The sequence below is a fragment of the Atta colombica genome, unplaced genomic scaffold (assembly GCF_001594045.1).
Source record: "Atta colombica isolate Treedump-2 unplaced genomic scaffold, Acol1.0 scaffold41, whole genome shotgun sequence".
Taxonomy (NCBI): domain Eukaryota; kingdom Metazoa; phylum Arthropoda; class Insecta; order Hymenoptera; family Formicidae; genus Atta; species Atta colombica.
This window is the reverse complement of record NW_017259520.1, coordinates 1887568-1912281: the sequence shown is the minus strand read 5'-3', so window position 1 is coordinate 1912281 and position 24714 is coordinate 1887568. Positions and strand designations below refer to the sequence as shown.

Here is a 24714-nt window from a genome sequence, read left to right as displayed (position 1 = left end):
TTAATAAAATATTCTTTAACATTTTATGTTATTATAAATATATGTAATATATACTTTAAAATATTTTATATGTGAATTTTTTTAAATCAATATATGATGAACTCGAAAATTAAATTAAATTTTATTAAACATAGTTTTATTTAAATCATTTTTCTGAAATCAATAATAAAAAAGTTTTTGAAAGTGAATTAAAATTGAACATTCTGTATATTTATTATATTTCCTTTATTAAATATGAAAAATTCTAAGATATATTGTATTTGATACCATTATTTCATATTTCAAAGCAATACTTGTATTATTGCAATATCAATCTTATTTTTAAAACTAAAATATTAAACTTATGACTATGTACAGTTAAAATATTTTATTTACAGCATTTTGGCTTGCACTTTTATTCTTTGGTACATTTACATTTAATAAATGCTAACTTGACTTATAAATTAAACTAGATATTGTTTAGTTGTAAAAATTTTAACAAAAATTTCATTAAATAATTTCCAATGTAAAAAGAAATAAAAAGATGTTTTACTTCCTTACTTGTAAGCACAACCGTATACTGTTTTGCATTATTTCCATATTTATTTATAATAGCAATTTCGTTGCTGTCTCTTAAATCGTTGTAGACATGCTGAATTTGATCCATTAGTTTTTTTATCTATCCAATCAATAAGTTTTATACTATATATCTTATTATTAGTAAAATTTTAAAAAATTTGTTTATATATATATATATATACATATTGAATAATTATTTTAATAAAGGTAGTTTACAACTTGCCGTTTCACTGTTAATGTAAAAGGAATTATACTGTATAATACAGCAGATGAAAGGAAGTGCGACAGAAAGAACTTTAATGATGTCTTCTGTAGAATATGAAGTCAATATTGCTGTAAGCTATAAATAATAATTTTTTAAAAAGAAATGAAAAAACGATATTTACATTTTAACCCATTTTAACATAACTATAATCATTTTATCATTTTATACAACAATTATTATCAAATCGTATAACTGGATTTCGCGAGTTAATTTTTTTATTTGTTTAAATATTGAAGTGCTAACGTTTCATAAACATTGCAATTTATTTCAGGACATGGTGTAGCTTGATACTGTCAAATTGATATTGATGAAATAAATTACATGTTAACAAAAAATTGATATTCTAATAATATATTTGGACAAGGAGATAATCTGCGAAACGCGTGACTTCTGTGAAAAATTCTCGTGAAAGCCTTATAATATCAATTTGTATAATTATAATTTTCAAAATTTCATACTAATCTAATTATGTAACTATATGCAACAAAAATCGACATATATAATAACATTTTATTACTGTAACATACAACTGTATATGCATACTTGCACAGACTTTTTTTGTATATATAAACAGTAAGATCTTACTAATATTTGCACTAATGTTTTATATTTAATTGCTCATTTATTTCAAATAAATTTATATTTTCAGAGAAATATCAATTCTTAAATTAATCAGCAAATATAAATTTGCAATTATAAATTAATTCTAGATCTAATATAATATTAAAATTAAAATCTTTATACCTGAAACGTAGAGCAAGTTATAAGAATGCTAAATATACATATTATTTGTAATCCAACAAATTTTGATTTTTCATAAGGCCACAAACCAAGTATCAACAAAAGAGTTCGATTAAGACTGAAATATCTATCCACAACGCTGATCATGTTTCAGCTAACTCTAAAATGCTTTTAACGGAACTGATCAATGAAGTTGTGCTTATTCCCACCATACATTGAATGATTAAATGTTTTTAACATTTTTTTTTCTAATTCAAGAAATGTTCTACAATTTAAGACAATTTCAGTAATTCAACCAATTTCATTGAACTGTTGAAATTTACATAAATTTTAGAAAATTTTTTGAATTTTCAATGATAAAAGTACCATGAAATATGCAATAAAATACTGATATAGTATTAAAACCCTCGCAATTTAATACTACTTTTTTAAAAAATATTTCGCGTTTACGCATTCAATTCAGCTACGAAGAAATTTAACAGATGTTCTTTTCTCATAGAATATCTATAGCTGTAAAACTAGCGCAAGCGCTGTAGCTTCATTTTCAACGACGCGTATTCGCTTATTTTATTCTCAAATATGCTCTTGTAAGTCATACTCGATTTTTCAGGTTCACTATCATCAACTAAAAAATACAGTAAGTTAATTATAAAATTATTAGTTTGTATTTTTAATTTTAACACTAAATACGCGTATTTACGTTACATATTTTTAACATCTAATTTACGTTATACATATGTAGAATAATTTAATTCGTGTATTTATCAATAAGTACGAGGGGTATATACAGATTCTTTAATGAACGTAATTTGTATTTTTTTGTTCTTTTTTAGTACTTATTTCATTCTGTGAAAAAGAAGATATCGTCCAATAAGATGAGAATACATCTAATTGTAAGTAAAGGATGGAGAGTGTTTTCAAAATAGATACAATAAAATTGTTCTCGTTGTTAAATTGTCGCGTTTCTTTCGAATTTATTTTATTATTTTTTAAATTTAAGTTCTTTCTTTTTATTTTAAAAGATCATTTAAAATAAATCACCATGTATAAATTATTGTTTATGATATATGGAAAAATTTTTATAGTTTTCTTTATTAATTATATATCCTAGATACAAAATACAGAAACAAAAAAATCACATCAATTTTCATTCTACAAGAAAAAAATCTAGTATATATAATATAAAATTAAGGAATAAATAAATAAAAGAAAAATCTCTTTATTTCTTTAAATTAAAATTAAAGGCATATTGAGAGTAAAGATCAATATAGAATCACAATTTAATACAGCTTACTTTATTATTTGCTGCATTAATATTACGATAAATGTACTTTACACACATCATGATCACGATATAAAATACATTGTTTTCGATGCACTTTTGTATACAGAGAAGGGATTGCAGCTTTGTTTGCTTGGAAATAAATATTAATTAATTTTTTTCTACAAGTTAGAAATTATAGATGTTTTACGACTCATTTTCTTGTGACTGACGCATCATTTTTTACCGTGTTCGAACTTTCACCTTCAATATTCTTAATATTGCTAGCATCGGATAATGATTCAGGTACCTACAAAAAAAAATTAAAGTATGAAAAAATTAAATCGAGGATAATTTATCTATACATACTTTTACCTGAGGTAGATTGGGCAGGGTGCATGGTAACCTACAGCTAGGTAAAACGTCTGGCATAGGTGGAGGAACTGGTGGTTCACCATAAGTATTATGAAGCTCCTCCAATTTTGTGCAGAGAGCAGTACCACGTTTACTTGTAGCGTTCATTTTTTTCATAAGCCAATCAGCTTGTTCCTCCAAACGTTTCAATCGATCAGCTCGTGTCGCCAAAATTTCTTCTGGAGTTCGAGATTTAATCGTAGTAGTTTCTTTTTGCGTGCTTATCCTGCTTTCTTGCAGCTCGTCTTTAGATACTGATGTAGAAGGTATAGAATTAATGTTGGCCGTAGGAAATTCTCGGACCGTATCCAAACTCGAAGAAGAATCCACGGAAACATTGTCAGAATCTACGATGTTATCTATTAGTTTGGAAGATCGTTGATCCATATTTTCTATCGACTTCTCTTCTTTATTTGATACCGTTGACGAGGAAGACCAAATGTTTGACGAGGAGATAATACAATTATCCGTAAAACTTTCCATTTCTGTTGCGGCCGTACCAAAGACTGGAGCGAGAAAACGATTAGACGGACCCATGATTAAGGGATTGCTGAACTGCACGCTTTTTATTGACGAGGATGCTGCATTAGATACAGGAAGGGGTCCAATGGAAAAGACGGACATCGTGTTGATTGTATTCGCGACATTAGTACTGGGTATATGAGAAACGGACGATGACGGAATACTTTCGAATTTTATTGTCTCACTATCATCGTCTTCATCACGTTGCCATGAATTTCTGGACGACAATTCAAATGATTCATCATTAGACACTGTTGAAGACAAATCGATAATCGTAGTTGTTTGTTTTGATATCTTCGCATCGGGTGACGAATACCGAGATTCGATGGTCAGTGATGAAGATTGCGCATTTTCGTCGCATAAATCTATCCTAGAAGTTGTTGTTTGATCAGTTTTTGTATCGTCGTTAGTTTCAAGAATTGGATTATCACATAGATCTTCGAAAGATGTCATATTCTCCTGCGAAGCCAAAACATTCTCGCCTTCTCCATGGTCAATTTTTATAAGATTTTGTATAACATTGGTAAGAGCTTGATCCAAAGGATCCATAATCTCTTGCATTCCTTCCATAACGCTCTGTTCAAAATTATATAAATTAAATCATCAATAAAATAAATATTTATATACAATTTGCTGTAATTTTGCTTACATCAGCTTCTGTTATGTTAATAAGTTCCGGATCAATATGCACAATTTCTGCCTCGTCCAATTCCGCTTCGGTCTCCGGAGTCGGCGTGCGTTGTTCTAAAGTCATTGAGGAACCAGTCTTTGATTCTGACAGTTCAGTATCTGTCGGTTGTTCCGATTCTGTATCTGGCGTCGGCGCTCTAGGACTCTCCTGCATCAATTCGAGCAATATTTTATCTTAGAATAATGAAGAATTATAAAAATTTATAAAATTATTTAAAAAACCTTTCGTGTCCGTCTGCGCGGGCCGTGTCTGATTCGTCCCTCAATCGCTTCTTCTTCTTCGTCAGTATCATCACCTCTCTCATCACTGAAACCGCTTTCAGCGCTATATAGAATAATTGAAATATGAGTCAAGAATTGCAGAACAATTTTCGTATTAAATAATAAAACCTAATAGTTCTACAATTCTCTTTAGTTTTTCTATTATTTCTAATGGAACATTAAAATATTTTAGATAGTTTTGAGACAATCTGTTAAAAGAAGAGTTTTGGTACTATTTAGTTTCTAATAACTAATGATAAAATTCATAAATATTAATATTAATTAAAATGAAAATATTTTTAAAATCTGTTAAAAAAAATAAAATAAATTTCTAATTCTTGTTATTTATATAAAGCCATCTTATTTATATTACTATTGAATTAAAATAGTGACATATACAATACAATTTTAAATAAATGACCTATTGAAAGAGTCATGGACAGCTAAAGCTTTCCGTGCAGCGAATTCGCGACGCAAGTTTCTCCATTCTCGTTCAGTATTCGTGTTTTTTTGTCTAGCTGATTCCCATTTTTCTCTGCAGTATTCTAACTCCTGTTTCAATTCCTGCAACATTTTTCTCTTCTCCTGCAACTCGTATCTTAATATCTCTTCATGCGTATGCAACTGTTGATGCTGCGCCTGCATCCGGCCGACGATATTCCATGTTTTGGCCAATTCGACCGACACCATAGAAAGTCTTTTCTCCTAGATATTGAAAAAAAAAAAACAAATTTGTATGATATCATATCGCACATAAAAGAACATCATTTACCTGTTCGCCCAGTTTACTTTCCAAATGAATGTTCAGCTGCTTCATGCGATTCATCTCCTTCTCCAAATGCTTTTTCTCCAGAATTAATTCTTTCAAACGAATGTATGTTTTGCTCACGGATATTACCAATCTTGGACCGGCCGGAGTATCCACAGATTTGTAACAGCTGTTTGGATCCGAACAAGACGCAACGGATACGCTCGGAGAGGTCACCGCGTGGCAACTAAGTAATTCCAATAAAACACGCCACACCTGAAACGTAATTCGACAATTATTTAACGAAGACAATCTATATATTATATTAAACTCTTTAAACGAAAGCATGCAAATATATAATTGTCAATATTACTGTGACACGATGTTTAAATTAGCATTTACAAATACACAGAAATTATATTAAGAATTAATTATTATTTTTAACCTTCGGTAAATTATGGGCGATATCTTCTTCTTGGAGATCATCTTCTTTCCTATCAATTTCGCCAATATTTTCTATACTATTCTCTTCATTTGCGTGTTTTTGGGATGCTTTACCACCTTCGACTTGCTCAATCAAATCTAAAAGAAGTTTAGGAAGAGCAGCTGCTTCGGTGCTTTCTTCTCTGGCTATGTCACTTATAAGATCGTGATTCTCCTATAGCGTTAAAATCAAATTAATTATTATTACTATTTTTGTCATTTACACATTCTCTTTTTCATGAAACTTATTATAAATCTTTAAAATAAATATCTAAAATATTTAAAATAAGTATTAGTCACATTTCTTAGTTATAAATTACAAATAATGAATCAGCGCATTGCGATACCTGTAGCAACTGAGTTAACCGATCAAGATCCATGTCCGCAGAGGAAGCTCCGAGCAGCATCTGCGTGAATAATCCATTAATGAGAGACATCTGATTCTGAAGATCTCTGCAATCTGCCTTGGTTAATCCCAATTGCGATTCCAAGTTTGTGATTTCCGAGTCTTGAGCGTCGACCTGGCGTGTATAACATAACATAAGAATCTCAAACAAAATAAAATCGAACGGTAACACCTTAATACCTTGTCTTCGGCTCTTTTAAGCTCCTCTTCTAAATTTTCCGATTTCTTTAAAGCATATTCCATTTTCTGTTTCACATCCGCTAGTTCCCTAGTCGCGGAATCTTTCAACTCGGTCAAAACCTTCAATCTTTCGTTGTAAAGAATTTTTACAGCGTTTATATTCTCCAACTGTCGATCGCATTCGATTCCCACATCATCTCGAATTTCCAAGAAACTCCTGTCACCCAATCTAACCAGCAGTTGAGCTAGATAGTTCTTTAACTCATTAGTCTGACGTTCTCGCACAATGAGAGATGTGCGTGCCTTGTTGGTTACTTCTGTCAAACAACGAATACGTTGTCGGTGACGCTCTGGATCGGTTTCCAGATGATAACGAAAGTCATCCACCTTCTCAATTTGATATCGCACGTCATTCCTTAGCTCATCAGATACCTGAAACAAATTTACATTTGTGTATTTATTATGGATAGATTTTAAGTGAATAAAATGTATGGCGATCACAAACTTTTAGGATACGCGTCAATCGTTGCGCTTCTGTGCGTTTTAATGCTTTCTCATTTTCATCGTGTTTGCGTTCTTGTTCTCTCATCGTAGTCTTCACAAAATCGCCATTCGCGAGATCAAGATCTTGCGGATCTCGATAGACGGAACGTAACTGAGCTAACATGCTCGACGTTTCGGAATGAGCCTTTTTTTCAGCATCCAATTCTTTTCTAAGTCTTTCCATCTCGGATGAGACTGCCGCGATAGCTCTATGTCTAGCTTCCCTTTTCAGGGTTAATTCCTTTTTAAACTCGTCCAAACTGGAACCGGCATAATTCGGATTCGATGTATTTTCTGATATATCATCTATTGAGTCGACAATATCTACAGCATATAAACATCTAATTATATTTCGCGAACAATAAAAGAACAATACAAAAGAAATTAAGAGATAATATAAAATACCAATATCTTCTCTTGAAACAACATTGTCTTCGTTTCTTCTTTCAGTCTTCATAGTCTCTTTCAGTCTTTGAATCTCCTGCAAAGCATCTTCAAGAGCCTTAATCTGCTTCTTTTTATCCAAAAGTTCATCGGACAATTGTGTCCGCAATTCTGATATTTTTTGGCTTTCCACGTTCTTAATCTGTTCAATATCGAGCAGTGATTTTTGTAAGTTCTCTTCCAAAATTGAAATTCTCGCATCGGCAGTATCTTTTTCCGATTGAAAGATATCGATCTCTTTTAGCAATCTTTCGATTTCTTTTTTAGCGTAGTCTAAGTGTTTCGTCAGTTCGTTATATTGTTGCCTGTTTTCGTGCAAATTAGCTTCTACAGTTACATATCGCGTTTTCAGTTCCTAAAAAAAAAAGATTTTTGTTATACAATTTAAATATTTATTGTTTTATTTTAATGTAACTTTTTACATTAATATTTTAATGTAATTCCTTACAGAAATGTAATGACCGATTCAAAATTAAAAGACAGCAATTAATTACTTATTTTAAGTATTAAAAGCACTGTTCAATGATTTAATAAATTTAATACTCCAGTTTTAATACTCCAAATAAATAATTAATTACGGCCTTTCAATAATAAATTAGATTTTCTGCAAGGGATGTCTTACTGAGTACTAAATTAAGCGCAGCAAAAAGGTATGGAAACAATTAAAACATTTTTCTAAATTAAAAATCTTAGAACATCGTACCTCGTAATCTACTTTTAATTTTTCTACTAAATTTTTTTGATCCGTCAAGTTGCACAGCAGTCTTTCATTGGCACTCTGAAATTTCAGTCGATCTGCTTTTAATTTCTCAACTTCTTCAGATAATTTAAATATTTCTTTGTCTTTCATAAATATTTCTTCACTCGCTGAATTTTTTATTGGATCTTGTGTGATCTCATTTCTCAATCTTGAGCGTCTTCTGCGCACTTTATCTAAATCTACGTTCAGAAAACATGAGTTTTCGTCTAACATAGGAATATTCGTCACGGAATCATCGGAATGAGCACCACAATTTATATGAAAGTCCGTTTCCTTGCTGGCAGTGTCTCGACGATCGCCAAAATTATCAGGTATTTCACCAATGACATCCGTCACAATGTGACTCGATTGTTGCTCTGACGATTCACAATGCGATTCCGTGGAGTTTGAATAAGAATTCTCGTTCTTCGTACCTTGGATTTTTAACAAATCCTCCGATCTTTCCGTTCTGGAGCGCAGTTTATTATCCTCTTGCAAGTATCGATGTTTGCACTGTTCAAAAGAACTCATTGCCAGCAATTCTTCTAGTCTAAGAACACGCTGCTCTAATCTTCGTATTTCTTCATTTTCAATGTTTTCATCGTACAGTCTTTTCCGAGGGATGTCCCCGCATATTTCCAGATTCTCTGTTGAAATCTTTTGTTTCCAATTCTCTCTATCCTTCGACAATTCTAAATATAACGTTTCCATGCGCGCTAACGTTGCATTATGCGTACTGGCTAATTGATGATTGGCCATGGCCAGCTGAGAGATAATTCGCGAAAGCTCGACGATTTCATTATTCTGTTGACACATTGGGTGATCGTAACTATCGGCGGACTGCCAACCTGTCATTTGCGCAGCACACGTTAACTGCAATATAAATAAGCAGTTTGTAATTTTGAATTGTAAAAACTTTTTGACGTTATTTATTAGACGTTAAAAACTTGAGAATATGTCAAATGCCATTAATTGTCCCAAAAAATTGCTTCTTTGCAAAATTCGATCAATATCGATCAAGGTACGTTTCGAAAATTTAATTGCACGAAGTGCACAACACAAATGATGAATCACGCGATTTCAAACAAAGAAGATAAAGAAAACAAAGAAATCTTTTATCTTTTTTCTTAGAAGTCAAGATTTACTTTATCAAATATTAATACGTGATTGAAGTTTTACGCAGGCTTACGTTTTTGGAAGAAAAAAATTTCACTGGCGCTTTTAATAATGGTCCGCTCTCGACGATTCGCAATAGTATACTGGCATAAAACACAATGTTCCCGCGAATCGACTGAGAATAAGCACGTGATCACGACCGATGACTGTGAAGACGATGCTTTTCGTGACTGTGAGTCAGCGTGTTCTCCCGAAAACACAGATTGGAGAAGAGCCAGCTTGTCACAACTAACAGAGGAGCCGACTTTCGCGAGACAAAACGCGCGATTTTTCTACGGTAAAACACAGGTGCAACTTGGCGATGGCAATGCCCGAGTTTAATTTAGCTGCCATCGCATATAAGCAAACAGTTCACGTGATTACAGTCGAAACATATAGCAGTTGGTAGTATTATATTGTATATCTCGATGTCAATCGCTGAAAAGTATAATTGCTAGGTCCGTCGCTTCTTACAATTAGTAGAAATAACGTAAAAAATATAGAACTAAAAATTTAACAGAGGAAAAAGAAAGAAAAGTAATGATTTACCAGAGTTTCGCGTTTAGGAGGCAGCATATTCGATAGACTGGATGCCGTTGGCCTCTGATCCCAGAATTCGCTAGTACGCAACGTAGCGTAGCAGCTTGGATTCTGTATCAAAGTATCAAATAAATTCATAAAATTTCTCTCTCTCTCTCTCTCTCTCTCTCTCTCTCTCTCTCTATCTATCTATCTATCTATCTATCTATCTATCTATCTATCTATCTATCTCTTCAAATCATCATATATACGCTGTTTGCAGTGAAATCTCTCTCCAAGAGAATGAACATACAACCATTTCCGAAAAAAGTGAAAATATTTCACTTATTAAAAAAAAATGATGATCTTCACTCTTTTTAGAATGAAATCTCACTTTCTTTGAAAGTTTCACTATTTTAAAATGAAAATTTACTCTTAAAAAAGTGGAAATTGTTACTTTTTTTTGGGTGATTGTATTTTCACTTTCTTAAAGTGAGATTTCACTGTAAGAAATTTTTAGCATACTTTTGGTTTACACAACGTACTTGTGATCGTGGCTGATCTTCGTCTTTGTAAATGCTTGTTCCGACGTACATTCTTTGTCTTCCATCGTTCGTGGGACAAGCATCTTCCAGATACAAAGTTTCTGCCTCATGTTCGCTCGTAGAGATTAAAGCCGGTGGACTACTGCTACTTGATGCTCCCATTATTTGAACCTTTCACTTACTACGCATGAAAAATATATAGAGAATTTTTATTTGTTTTTTTTCTGTAAATTTTACGTGTTAGTATGGTGTTATTCGTTTTCCCAGTAATGAAATAAATGCTTTTTCAGATAGCAAACTTTGTCGTTATTGCTCCAAAAAAAAGAGATTTCTTTCCTTTGAAGTGAAAAGTCATTCTAAAAAGAGTGAAAATTGTCACTCTCTTTCAAGAAGTGAAGGATGAAGGTGATTGTATTTTCATTTTCTTGGAATGAGATTTCATTGCAAGAAATTTAGATTGTAACGATGCATAGGTGTAATTGCAAGAACAAAAAGTTTGGATTGTGTCAGCTATTATTTTTAGAAACTAGTTCGATCTAAATTGTACTCCGACTCTCTGAAGACTAAGTAGGGTAAAAAGAACTAGATTAGTAGAGTAAAAATAGAAACACAGTCAATTTAACGCTTCTAATTACGATGCGAGGATATAATAAATAATCTTTTGACAAATATAAATATAATATGCTGCAATAGTATGCAATATGTTTACACATACCATAGGAAGATTTGTGTAAATAAGATTTGATATATTAAATAGATCAAATTAGGTAACAACGTTAAACAACAAAAATGTGTTTTCACGAAGATGACAGCCGCACAGGTGAGTGTTTTCGAATACAATGAGTCGGAATCCAAGTAAAAGTCGCTCACCAATGATCAATTGAAAAATCGTGAAATTCGAGGTTTCAGCTTCTCCGAGGGTCAACGACGATTCTGTCTGACTGCTGTCGTCGTTGCTAGCGGGCACCGACTCGCATCTCTAAAAATACCATTTCGAAAGACCGCCTGCGCAAAGCCGACGATACATCTTCGCATCGAATTCGTGCGCAGAAGCATTGCTTCAGACTTCCGCGCGTATTTCTCACCCTAGGAAGTCATCCATCGAGCTCTCTTCCGATCGCAAGAAAACAAATTCATGTCAAGAAAGATTTTCCGACGAACAGATATTGCGTAGTTTCAATTTCTTATTGTTATAAAGAGTGATGTTTTATATAGCACCATAATTGATTCTTCAAACTTTTATTTTAACGTAAAATATACAAAATTAAAAAAAATTATCTAAAAATAAATATTCTACAAATTGAATAAAAATATTTAATTGATATAGATTCGATTGAAAAAGTAATCTTGTTATTGGTTTCGTTAATAAAGTGATGCATAGACGATGATCGCAATGTGAATTATTGTCGTCACAAGCTCTATCTTGAGATGCAGTTCTCACAGTTAACAGAATAAACAACTATTTTAAGGTGCTTTCAAATCTTCAGATAGTAATTACTCTTGGGAAAATGTAAACGTCCTAACAATAGCATGTATTCTATGTTTAGATAGATTTTTTTAACTGTTTATATCTGCTATCATCTTATTTAACATTACATATCTAACACAACAAAACCATTTATTTAGTCAAGTATATTTTTATTTTTATTTTTTTTCTATCGTTCTTCATCTTGAAAAAGAATCGGAATACAGTTTAAATTAAACTTCATTCCAAACATTTTTATTTTTAATGACACAACACAAATTTTTCTAAAATTTTTCTTAACAACTCTACATCTATATTAATATTCAATTATGTAATTAATTATATAATTAATATTCAATTAATATTCAATATTCAATTTTGATAATTTAAAATATATGAAGTTATATTCACTATTAACATATTAAGAAAAATAATAGCATTTTAATTTGAAATTTTTATAACAAATCAAATATTAATCTTTTCTTTTATCTTCGATTTTCTAAATGAGAGACATTTCTTTAATTAGAAATAAAATCTGAAATAAATAAAATGAATATAAAACAAAACTTCTTTAAACATTAAAATTTGAAATAAATATAAAACAAACTAATTGGAGTAAATAATATACGAAGATCGAAGCATTATATTAACGAAAAATAAATGTGATAATAAAAAAATGACTTCGCTAACAAATTGACCAACTGCAGATAAAGTAATGTTCTATAACGTCCATCTTAACTGATACATTGTTTCTGTAGATAAAGTTATCACGTTCTTAAATTCTATCCAGAGTCGACATTCGCTAAAACATTAGGTACATTATCGGTAAAATATGAATTTCATGATGAAGTCACCAAAAAGCGGAAGTGTATCTAGATAACGCATCGTATAAGAATCGTTATAAAAATGTTGTCCTAACATCTCCTTTTGTTCTTTCTGCATTTCGGGTCACTAATGGAACAAATTAAATGAGAATTCATTATAAAATTCATAGCTTCATATTCTCTAAAACTTTTAGAGAGTGAATCTCACTTTGAAGAATGAATCTCACTTTTAAATTGAAAACTGAGCCACTCTTTTTCAAGACTGGCTCAATTTTCACTCTTTAAAATGAGAACTCCACTCCAAAGAATTTAGAGTGTACGTTTAATAATAAATTCCAACCTACAGACGTGGAGTTTTCGCGGATAGTTTCAGTTATGAGTCGCGAATCATATATGGACTCCGTATATATCATTATCTCACACCCAAAACTGAACCTCTATGATTACAATGTGATGCTTATAGTGTTGCATTACAGGTATAATCCATGCTTTGTTGTATTATACTTTCTTATCCCCCCTAATATTCCTGAAACATTTATAATGTCTAGATACCCCCGTTCGACCCGCTAGAATGACTTAACTCCAGATGGAAATGCATGCACACAACAATACTCTGCAATGTGGAGGAGCGCGGCCGCGCTCGCGCGTTTCGGTGCCGCACTGCCGCCAGCCGTGTACCGATCGGCTTTGGTCTGACAAGGCCGACGCGCCGCGCGTCCGTCAGTCAGCGTTCGCGCACGAATGCGACGGTACGGTCGTCGGTCGTCGTGGCGGGTTTTTACTCGGCGCCGCGCTCACGGGTGCTCCAGCACGAGAGAGCAGAGCTGACGTTTCTACGTGAAGCGAGAAGAGAAAGTGGTTCCGCTCTTCTATCTCTCTCTTTCTCTCTCTCTCTCTCTCTCTCTCTCTCTCTCTTCTCTTTCTTTCTCTTTCTCTCTCTTTTTTTTCACACACTTTCTCTCCCTCGATCTTTTTATTTTACTTTTCTCTCGCATTCTCGCAAGTCTTCTGCACCAAAGGCGTTTCGCTGGGCATCCGTGCAACCGCTGGGGCTGTGACCTGCTTCCGCTCTATCCTCGCAGCGGTTCGACAGGCGAGCGAGCACCTGCAGGTGAGAGGCGCGAGGTGCGATACGCGCGTACTCCGCATCGCCGAGACGGATGCGAAGGACCATCGTCATGCGACGGATTTCCTCCGCCTCGGATGCGACGTGACCGATTTTTGGCGCGTATACGACCGTCATTGCGGCGCATCAAGTCTCGAGAGAACGAATCGGATGTTCGGCAGATCGAAGTCTCGAACGTCCTTCCGGCGTGTTTTAAGCATCCGGCAATGGCCATTTCCAGTCACACGGCACTGCGGAAAGCGTTACATGCTTGGAATAACACGCAATTAACATTCCATTGCTAAATCGCGCTATTGTGATACATGCGCGGTCTATGTCAAAGGGTTAAGCGATTACTGTGCGAGCCGTTACGCGATGTGTTGTTGAACAACAACAGGAAAGATATACGGTCAAAACGATTATCAGTCAATTACGTCGGAAATTTAGAGATACAAACGTTATCTGATAAAGATATAAATGGGCTTTTATGAAACCACGTTCACCAAATTTAATTCTCTCACGCGATCATCGTAGCACGAGGATTGCGCGCCTTTTAAGATACAAACACGTACAACATATTTTATTCAAAGGATATTCTGGGGATATTCTGAGAACGTTCTCAGAATATCCTCTAGACATTCTTCATCTTTAGGACATTCCTTGAAGATTGTGCTGTAAGGAACATTACACCTGGATCGTTTTGTCCCTTTATCTCGGGAAATCTCAGATATCGCAGAGAAACGTTCGAGGAGCGTGGCCTCACGGCACAAAGTTCAAAGTGACCTAATGAAAAGCAGGAGGAGACATCCGCAGATGTATCCGTGAACGTTATCCCAGATATCCGACTTAAGAGAAATCCAATCGCGTAGGTGTTAAACGCGCATGGATCGTTTCTGCCAGCGGAGTAGAGGATTTTGCGCGAAAACTCCTCTTCATTACGGAAGGTCGAGAAGTCGATGCTCATCGACTACCCGTGGCAAGCGGCGCGGCGCGGTGCGCCGCGACCTTGATCGCGCACATCGGCTGCTCGGTGCCAGTGTGCCACCGGTATAGAGGTACGCACGGCCTGCGCGTCGACGTCGATAATTCGCGCGCGGCATACATTCTCTCCGCGTGTCCTCGTACTCGACGTTCTCCGCGCTCTCCTCTCTGCCGCTCTTTCAGGAGCGTTCTTTCAGAAGCGCGAGCGGAGAATTATTTCGGAAACGACTCTCTCGTCGCGTTCGATAGGCCTCGCTGGCGCTCCATTTCACGTTTCGCGACGAAAATTGGCTCGATATTCGATAAGACGCAATTAGTTTTTGAGCGAAAGAATTACTGATCATGTACAATCATATAGTCAGTGTACTATGATGACCTTTCTTTTGTATTTGCATCATAGATATGCAAGAACTTCCTTGAAATGTCAATCTGAACTTGACGCTCTATCTGCGCGTGATTTTCTAAACACTCAAATCAATATATGATTTCAATTGGCTAAATATTTCTTGGAATCTCTATATATAAATTATTTTTAATAAGATGCATTTTTTTGTTTAAATCAAACTTACCAATTAAGAATAAAGACGAAACATATGATCTTTGCACATTGATTAGAAATTTATTTTAGCATAAATATAATATTATATAATATACTTCAAATCTAATCATGAAAAGTAAAAATAATACACATACGACGCACTAAATGAAATTTCCATTTTAACGAACTGATAATCTTGTCGAGAGCATAGCATTAATATTTTAAATAGTGCACATATCACTTTGCAATTCTAAATAATTATTTACATATTAAGATAAATGCATGACGCAATAAAGTTTGTTAGCTCAAACATGAGAGCGTAACTCGTGTTATACATTTACTATTTAAATCTTACTATATAATTCAATTCGAAGTAACTGTTCCCGAAAATTGTTCTCAATATATTTTAATTAAATAGCTCTAAATATCGTATTTATTCAATATATTTTAAATGGCTTTAAATATCGTAATTATAATTTATCCTCGTTTTCAAGATATTGCGACTATCGGTGAGTCGTATCTATCGTAATAGAGGTCGCATATCGATAATGTAGGTCATGCATTTTCGGCCTTGCACATTTGGCATCTGTATGTCGATTGGTTCGCGCGTCCCTGTGGACCGATTCGGCTGCTGTTCCAGGAGATCTATTGTTCTATCTATATAGCTTGACGAACTCTAATACGAAACAACTGTCAACTTGCGATTGACAGTTCAATTCATTTTATAAAGAGCAATTGGCTTGAAATCACCTGTTTTTCGCTATTTTTCGTTAAATAGATAAAATTGTTATTTTTATTCGTAGATAGAATGTGCATTTTTTTCTAAATTAGACAATTAAAACGCAAAATTCTCAGCAAAAACGTTTAATACGTTGATTGTTAAAGATTGCAAAATTATATATCATCTCGGATATCGAAAAGTTGTATTTTTCAAGCATCCTTTTTTTAGATTTTCTTTAGATAAATATTTATCTGATATAAGAAGATGAAAGGATAAATTTTTGCTAATATTTTTCACGAATCCATTACGTCAGCTGTAGATAACATTAGATTACGTACATTTTATTTATATAATATACGTTATTTAATATTCTCTACTAAAATTCGATATCCATTCGCTTCTAATAGGGATTCAATTCAGGTCATATGTTCGTTCATATAATTGCGTGTCATCGCAGTGTCCTTCGATTCAACGTGTATTGTTGATAATTCGACGCATCAATTTAATTCGAACATTTGAAAATAGCAGACGATCATCTCTTATTACATCACATCCGTTATTCGTATTTCTACGCACGGTCATTGCTCGAACACTTTCGTGACGCTCGATTGGTTTATTGTGTCGCGTTATCGCTTTTTATGCCATTTGACACAGCTCGATCATTGGTGTTTTATACTGTTCGTTATTTTTTAGATCATACTCCATCATTCTTTGCCTATCGATCGCTTTACGAAATCTATTTGTTAATTATATTATTGTAAAAACGATAAATTTATCTTATTTTGCTTTGTTCGTAAAGCAGTTAAAGAGATAATTACAAGGATCTGACAATTACAGGTATAATGCGCAGTTTCTGAGTCCAACGTCGAAATACGATATACAGCTTTTTTAAATCAGTGCTGCAATAAAATTTATGAATTCGCCAAAGATAAAAGAACCGTCACAAGAAAATACGCGTAAGAAAAATAATTGCTCTTTCATAAAGGTAACACTATTTTTATTTCTTTCAATGTAAAATACGCTTGAATTATCGATCCAACTTTGACACACTAATGACAATAATACAAAAAGAAATTGTTTTGTCCAAGTATTTAAAACTTTAGTTAGATACAAATTTGAAAATAATTTTATTGAATTATCAAAACAATTATATAGGAAACACGTGTATGATGAGTATTACTATAAAAAATTTTTACGTTTTAACAATTAATTTGAACGTCCTATATAATTATTTTGATAGTTCAACAAAATTATTTTTAGATCTGTATCTAGCAAATTAAATTTTTTAACATTTCAACAAAATTATTCTTTCCATGTGTACATCGTTGAATTTATGCAGATGTTATGAATTTTTAGGACTATTTTAGGATTATATAATTAATATTTACTTCTATTTTAACAAAACTTATAAAAATACATGAATATATGTATATTCGTCATAAATAAAAAGTAGATTTTAATATTGGACAAAGTTAATGTATAGTACGTAAGTATAATGGCATATAAAATTATCAGTTTCGATCGAAGTGCAAGATATTTTTCGATATCGAGAAGCTCAGTTAAAATTATTATATACTAACATTAAACGTCTTTAACATAATCTCTCATAATTTCTTGCAACTTCTTAAACAATGCTTCTCGTAGGCGTTGGTAGATATTCTGAGATAATGCAGGATATGTTTTTTTTCAACAACTTCTCTCGCTTGCTTAATAACAAATTGTCTTTCAGGATAAATCGACAAACAGAAGAATCAATCTGAATATTACGAACGCCAGAACGTGACTTGTTTTCGAAAGCAACGCGTCGAAATTTTACGAATCATAATTTTGCGCTTCTTTCAATAACAAATGGAAGAAAATCAAATTTACATGTACGATCCCCAGTGAAAATGGATGTGACAATCAATTGTATATAACTATTAATCGAAAAAGAGGATTTTGCCATATTTCATAAAACGATTCTATTGAATTGTGATATGTAAAGATAGTAACGTTTCAGTACAAAAATATTAAAAAATATGAAAAATTTATATTTTTTATTTTTAACTGTAATTTCCACTATAATGAAAAATTAGAGACCTTTTAAAAACTTCTTTCGTAATTAGTTTTAAAAAACCGACGTAATATAAATTATTTGTAAATGACTGCGGCTTATTCACCGGTCGAGAGCTTAGCAGGAAAAACAGCTCATTGATATAATACACCAAATATGTCATTGCCATTGTGTGTCGAACGTCATCATGTGATATATCGCTGGCGCTTGCTGTCGCATCTGCTTCAATTAGAAACATCTCTCAAAAATGTCAAGGAAAGAGAAGAATGAAATTCCTGATTCAAGTGAGAACGTAAACTCTCGTCTAGACGAGAACGAAATAGTCGGAAGTATTCTGATGTTAATTACAATGAATATCCGAATTAAAAATAGTTCGAATACGATAAATTCAGACATTTAAGATGGCATATTGATATCTTACTAATATTTAATAATAATTAATTCGATCAGTCATTTTTTCGCAAGTATTCAATGGATAAGATATTAGACAAAAGAATGTGAATATTTATCTTGCGTCATTTACTGAGTCATTGTGGCACTTTTGTTTCTCGTACTTACAAAGTCACGTAGTTATAGTTAGATAAGCTTCATACCAATTTCATCATATCACGTTAAGAACCAACCATGTAATTACGAGATATACGAGCAAATAAACGTGAACACGATAGTCGATACACATATAAGGTATCTCAACTATGTGTGATTCAAAATTTAGACTTAAGAGATTCTATATTTTGAAGAAATATAGAAAATTAATAACAGACACTTTTTTTAGATATAAGTTTTTGTATTCAATTATATCCTAATATATCAGCAAAATTTTAAACAAAAAGGATTTCTTTTGTATTTATTCAAGAATTTGTTTCACCGAAAAAAATGTTGCACACAGATGGAAAATTTATGTTAAATTTAACACACTTTATTTATCCAAAATGAGCTATCCAAATTTTTATATTAATTTAAGATAAGATATGTATGTTGGAAAGTAATATAAATATTATATAAAAAATTAACTTAAATATTGTAACATTGATACAACTTTAACAAACTATAAGATTGACAAAAAATGTTGAATATTAATTAATTTAACAAAAAATGTTCAAATATCATAACATAATCACATTAAATTAACACTCAAAAATATGTCAAAAAAAATTTTAAACAAGAAATTCAACAAAAACTTGTTTTAATATTAATACATAAATATTTTTTACACTGTATATATATATATGATAGAATATGGAATTTTTCAACGAATACTTTAGACAACTAATAACGTAGATAAAGCGAACGCAATTCTTTTCTCTATAATCAGTGTCGAGTGTTTTTAGCGTAAGAGTAACAAACTTTATCTCGGTACGTATCGAAGGAGAATCATTGTGAATAAAGCGATACCGGCAGCTTTTATCAATGTGTAAATTGAGAGGGAATCAGACGAATGTTATCTAACCGAATCTGCCACTCCTTTGAAAGATAACCGGACGCTAATAAACTATTAATAAATTTGAAATGGTTTATGCATTTTGATATAGATATACTCTGACATTTTGATGGATAGCATTCGCCCGATTATAGTTTAGTCTCTCATTCCTGTCATAGTAAACTACAACGTCAAAAAAGAGAAATTATGCTCTCTAAATTTTTTGGAGTGAAAATTGAGTCGGTCTAAAAAGGAATAAAAATTTTTCACTCTCTGAACAAGAGTGGCAGATTTTCATTCTTTTTTTTTTAGAATAAGATTTCAGTCTTTTGGAATGAGATTTTCACTCCAAAGTAAAATCCATTTCTTTTTTGGGAGTGAGACGTCACTCCTTGGAGTGACTTTTACTTAAAAAAAAAATGAAATATATCTTCTAAAGAGTGAAAATCGCCATTCTTGTTTAAGAGTGAAAATATTTTTACTCTTCTTTCAAAATTAGTTCAATTTTCAATTTTGAATTTTGAATTTTGAAGTGAGATTTCACTTCAAAAGATTTAGTGAATATGAATATTTTTTTGCACTAATAAATGCAAAACCTTCAATTATTTCGTGTACGATGGCTCGTACTCGATGAAATAAATTTAGAATGCATTGAAGATTCTCATTTTGTGTGCATTAATAGATAGCCATAAATCTTAATTAACCGTGATAAGATTCATTTTCGCTGGAAATGTAGGACACATATAGATTAAATTATACGTTCATTAAAAAGGACAAGAGGGATGCTTTCAGTATATTTTATCAATTTATACTGTCAAACGTGAATGCAAACGGTACGAAAAGAAATTAATTTAAACCTGCGCATGTGATACAATAAAAAAAAGTTACACGCGATTTATTATCTGTTGCTTCCGATTTCAAGATCAAATGTAACTACAGTAAAAGACATCAATTTTAATTATTTTATTTGCTTTCAATAAATTATTATGTTATGTTTGCTTATTTTTTTCGTATCAATGATCATTCAGTTTAAACAAGAACAATTTGAACACTTTTGTGAAAATAACTATGCCGATTACATCGATTTGACTCTTTTTTTGAGCTCTTTCACTTCGCTGACGACTATACGCGCACAAAGGATTCGTTTGGAAGCCCCTCGTGTTGCGAAATACATGTAACGCTGAACTAGAAAAGGCTTCAAAGGAACGTTCTTTCGGTCGTTCGATGTGCTCAACTGCAAAATCGAAGCTCGTAACGAAATCATTATTAAACTGTCTCAGCATCGGCAATAATGACTTTTGCATTGCACCGTTTTGTCGTAAGCTGATACGTTACTTATGTATGATGCTTCGAATCTATTTCTGAAGCTGAATTTATCGAACGGCTTTGACCCTCTTCGTGCTCGACAATGTTATCGGCCGCTATGAAATTATTAGACGTAAGGTCGTTAAACGCACAAATCTCGCTCGCTTCCGTAACTTTGCAACTTCATGCGTCTTCATGCATTGTAATATGTGTACCTCGCCGCTCTAATGTAACAAGACATTTTTAAATAATGAAATAACAAATAGTGTAATTGTCGATTATCTGCCATTGTTTTAATTAAAATTAATGACATTTCATTGATATTAATATTAAACAGAGAGATAATAACCGTTTAACCGGGACCGTTTGCGTGTTTCCGTTAAAGAACTTAAATCTGCGTCATCTCTAAATTTTACTGTCTAAAGATACCTCGAGTATTGAATTGGGGCAGCGATATAAGACTACGATATTCAAATCTGTCGATTTCTGATTCCTGTTCAGAATCGGATGATACAACGAATGAGACGACGGACATACTAGTGGTAAAAGCGAGCGTTCGGCTCGTGGAGTATCGATTGATCGGTCAGCCGTATGCGAGGCTGTTTATAGTTAGATAAGAGAGCTGACGTAGCTGATATTACGTAAATAGTGAATTATCCTGTGGACTTAACCCTTTCATTCTTATAATATAATTACATACACCTGATCAATGAATTCATTAATCATCTCACATCTGAGATTGAAGTTATCTTTTTGAAATTATGAATTCAACATGGCTCACATTATCATACTATGTAAAATGTACTAAATTTTAATATATATTTATTTAAATGGCACTAACTAAATATTTACTAAATGTAAACATATATTTAGTATAAGAACCATTAATTTGATTTACCTATCATTTTTTTACTTAAGTCTTGAAACTTAATTTTAATATGTAAATTTATCTTGAGTCCCAAGGCTATCACTTTAAATGTTTTATCGCAGTTACTTGTTATTCCTTCTTTATCATAATTGATTATTTTATTATTGGACAAGCTGTTAAATATGAAACTCTTGCTATTTGTTCATGCACTGTACTTACAAATTCTGCGACGATTAATGTATTACATTAAAATAACGTATTACATTCTAGATCGAATCATGTAAGCTAAGCTCTTAACTTTAATATGTAAATCTAACTTTTTGTATCAATGATGATCTAAAAATAGGATTGATGTTTTTTAAACAATAAAGCGATATATACGCGAATATTCTAATATGTTAGCTCAGTATTGCCACTTTTTATATCACATGATTAATTTTTTTTTTAATTTAATTCTTTCACAGGAACAACTGTTTAGTAAATATTATTTAAAAAGATATTTTATTAAAATTTAGTAATTTTTTTCTTTTTACAAACATACGAATCGAGTGCTCGTTGAATTTCTATATCGTTTACAACAGTTTAGTTTGTCGATTTACAATCTAAATCTCGTGGTTTGAACTCGAATTTTAAACTATTGCTATATGCATTTTCATGAAACAATATTTTTATTTCTCTCATTTCTAAAATAAATAAAGATATTAATAATGAAGATAATATTATAAATAAAGATTTTCCTACTGAGAAGTTTTATAAATATTTTATCTTCAAGAAATTTGTGGTAATCTTTCTTTTTAAATTTGAGTTTCATCTAAGTTATCAATAGTCTTCTAATAAATAATGATTTTTTTCGTTTATTATTTTCTTTTTATATTTTATTACTTTGTTGCTTTTATCTTCAACTATCAAATAAATTCACTGTTACTTTTATCTTCAATTATCAAGTAAATTCAAGCTTTGTCCGAATTATCGCTACATTTTGAATAAATGATAATATGTGAATTCGATATTCAACTCAATTTATCGAGACTTTGGCTCTTTAATGGGACGAAGGAGTAAATGTTTTATAATATCCGCATCATTTTATTGCTTCGAGATATAAATACGAGCGGTGGTTTTTTTTTTTATATCGATATGGATTGGTGGAACTTCCTTACTGCTGCGAGTAAATGTGAATTATTCTGGCTATTGTATCGAGGTCGACGGTCCTGTTCGTTAATGGATTTGCAGAATGCTTACGATCCGCTTGAGGCTAGACGGCGCCAGTCTCCCAGCTTTTCGCCATTATCGGCAGCGTACATCCTGCTATCTGCATGCATAGCTCCAAACAATTCAACCCATCGAACAAAGTAATGAAAACAAAAGAACATAATAAATTATGAGAAGGAAGCGATAAGTGCAGAATGAATTTCCGCAGTAGATAGCATTATAAAACATTACTATACATTATAGTATTAAAACATTATAGTATTAGAGTTATTAGAATTATTATGTAGAGCAAAGATGGAGGGTACTTTCGTATAATAGGAACTCTAACTATCCAACTTAAGCCTATTAGAAGTTGGTTAAGTTACTCAAATGCGATGATTTAACGAACTCCCTAAAGCGACTTTGACCAAACTTCGATTAACTTTATCAATTGATACAACTGATGAAACTGTTTGCGACAAAATTTCGATAATATATAATTTATTCTCTCTAATTTAATATTTCTTTCTTACGTCAAACGATAAAAAAATAATATTTTTATTCATAAAACTATTCATAAAACTATATAATATTTTATCGATAAAACTATTATAATAAACATTATTTAAGCTAATCAGAAGTTTGATCAAAATATCAAATTATCAGTAATGCGTGACCATGTCCTAATCGATTTGTATAATATACTATGTATTTATAAATTACGAGCATTACAAATGCATTCCTCTATTTTTGTAACTATAATTCTAACAAACGATAAGATAACAGAGCAGCGTTCTCTCGCGCAAGAATTTGCATTAAAACGTAACATACAATTCAGATATTGCGTGTACGTTAGATAATAATTTATATTCTAATATCTTTTTATTTTATACTTTTTTGCAAAAATTACAGAAACATAGTAATGCGTCCACGAAATGTCAAACGAGTTTGTCAAAAGCTAAATCAATTAATACCGCTTTTTGTAAATTTTTCAATTTTACTGGCAAGGCACATATTTATAATTTATTTCCTCTATCTTTTATTCTGTATAGAATTGAATTCGTATCTTCTGAAAGGATCAATTGTTCTAATACGCGATTATCTTGTATTTTCGAAACACGCTCGATCGGAGCTGCGTCCTTGGTTGAGCTTCGTTCTCTCCTTGCCCGTGATGCGCGGCCCACATTTTTATCGACGGAACTTTATTTATTTTTAGAAATATACGATGGAATACCGACTGCACTAACACGGCACTTTCGTTACGAGAATCGAATGAACACGCATTCAAAATAGTTCAAATAACATAGTCTAAAGTATCGCCGCGATACTTTATTTTTATATAGAATACCTCGATTATTGATCTCTACAATGGAAACTTTTAATAAACATCCTAAAAATTTCAGCTAAAGAAAATAACTGAAAAATCTTTCTTCTTGGAGAATCCCAAGTTCTTAAAATAACAATAAGTTTTATATTATTTATATTATTATATTAAATATTAATTATAAACTTTAGGCATACATTTAATTATTCTCTTATTAAATAATTTTATTTACGAGATGTAATGCATAAATTTCGTATTGATTACCGCGTCAAATATTAGTCAGCTGAGCTGTATGTTACACGTACTCTTTCCGGGTCAATGACCGCACCGCGTATGACGCACGTCAGGCAGAGAAATGGCAGAAATGAGGTGAGGTTAGGCTTGAAACAGCTGATAGGAAAACAAAGGGACGTTACTCCGTTTTTCGTCGAGGTATAGACAAAGTACA

General features: G+C 32.2%; 3 protein-coding genes across 6 annotated transcripts in view; 1 reads left to right on the top strand and 2 right to left on the bottom strand.

The window, feature by feature from the left end:
* LOC108691150 overlaps positions 1 to 380 on the bottom strand; it is a gene marked incomplete at its 3' end in the record, with an annotated part of 1945 nt that extends 1565 nt beyond the window's left edge. The window contains exon 1 of the mRNA XM_018198806.1: positions 376 to 380. Within this exon, the coding sequence (XP_018054295.1) occupies positions 376 to 380 (5 nt within the window). The remainder of the gene's footprint in view (positions 1 to 375) is intronic.
* A 2472-nt stretch (positions 381 to 2852) lies between these two features.
* Positions 2853 to 11438, bottom strand: LOC108691194 (centriolin). 4 transcript variants are annotated; one of them, XM_018198859.1, is made up of 15 exons: positions 11345 to 11438; positions 10475 to 10655; positions 9960 to 10061; positions 8220 to 9128; positions 7478 to 7871; positions 7035 to 7396; positions 6530 to 6961; positions 6291 to 6464; positions 5906 to 6118; positions 5485 to 5736; positions 5134 to 5417; positions 4674 to 4776; positions 4411 to 4599; positions 3201 to 4337; positions 2853 to 3135 (listed from the first exon to the last, which is right to left on the bottom strand). In XM_018198859.1, exons 2-15 carry the CDS (start codon positions 10634 to 10636, stop codon positions 3040 to 3042), a joined length of 4809 nt encoding a protein of 1602 aa, XP_018054348.1. In that variant the 5' UTR covers positions 10637 to 10655; positions 11345 to 11438; the 3' UTR covers positions 2853 to 3039. The 4 variants fall into 4 exon arrangements, with proteins under 4 accessions (XP_018054348.1, XP_018054347.1, XP_018054349.1 ...); XM_018198858.1 differs by having other exon boundaries at positions 2906 to 3135; positions 3195 to 4337; XM_018198860.1 differs by lacking the exon at positions 9960 to 10061 and having other exon boundaries at positions 2907 to 3135; positions 3195 to 4337.
* A 2249-nt stretch (positions 11439 to 13687) lies between these two features.
* LOC108691196 (protein GDAP2 homolog) overlaps positions 13688 to 24714 on the top strand; it is a 29078-nt gene continuing 18051 nt past the window's right edge. Inside the window, exon 1 of the mRNA XM_018198862.1 lies at positions 13688 to 13874. The gene's annotated coding sequence lies outside the window, so the exon portion shown is untranslated. The remainder of the gene's footprint in view (positions 13875 to 24714) is intronic.

Bases quoted from the DNA above. Each gene is read 5' to 3' on its own strand.
- LOC108691194 (XM_018198858.1), bottom strand. From the start codon at position 10,636: ATGGGAGCATCAAGTAGCAGTAGTCCACCGGCTTTAATCTCTACGAGC. The intron at 6,962-7,034 runs GTTTGTGATCGC...AATTTGTTTCAG, and splicing joins GATTGACGCGTATCCTAAAA to GTATCTGATGAGCTAAGGAA. The intron at 5,418-5,484 runs GTAAATGATGTT...TTCAATATCTAG, and splicing joins AAAGTAAACTGGGCGAACAG to GAGAAAAGACTTTCTATGGT.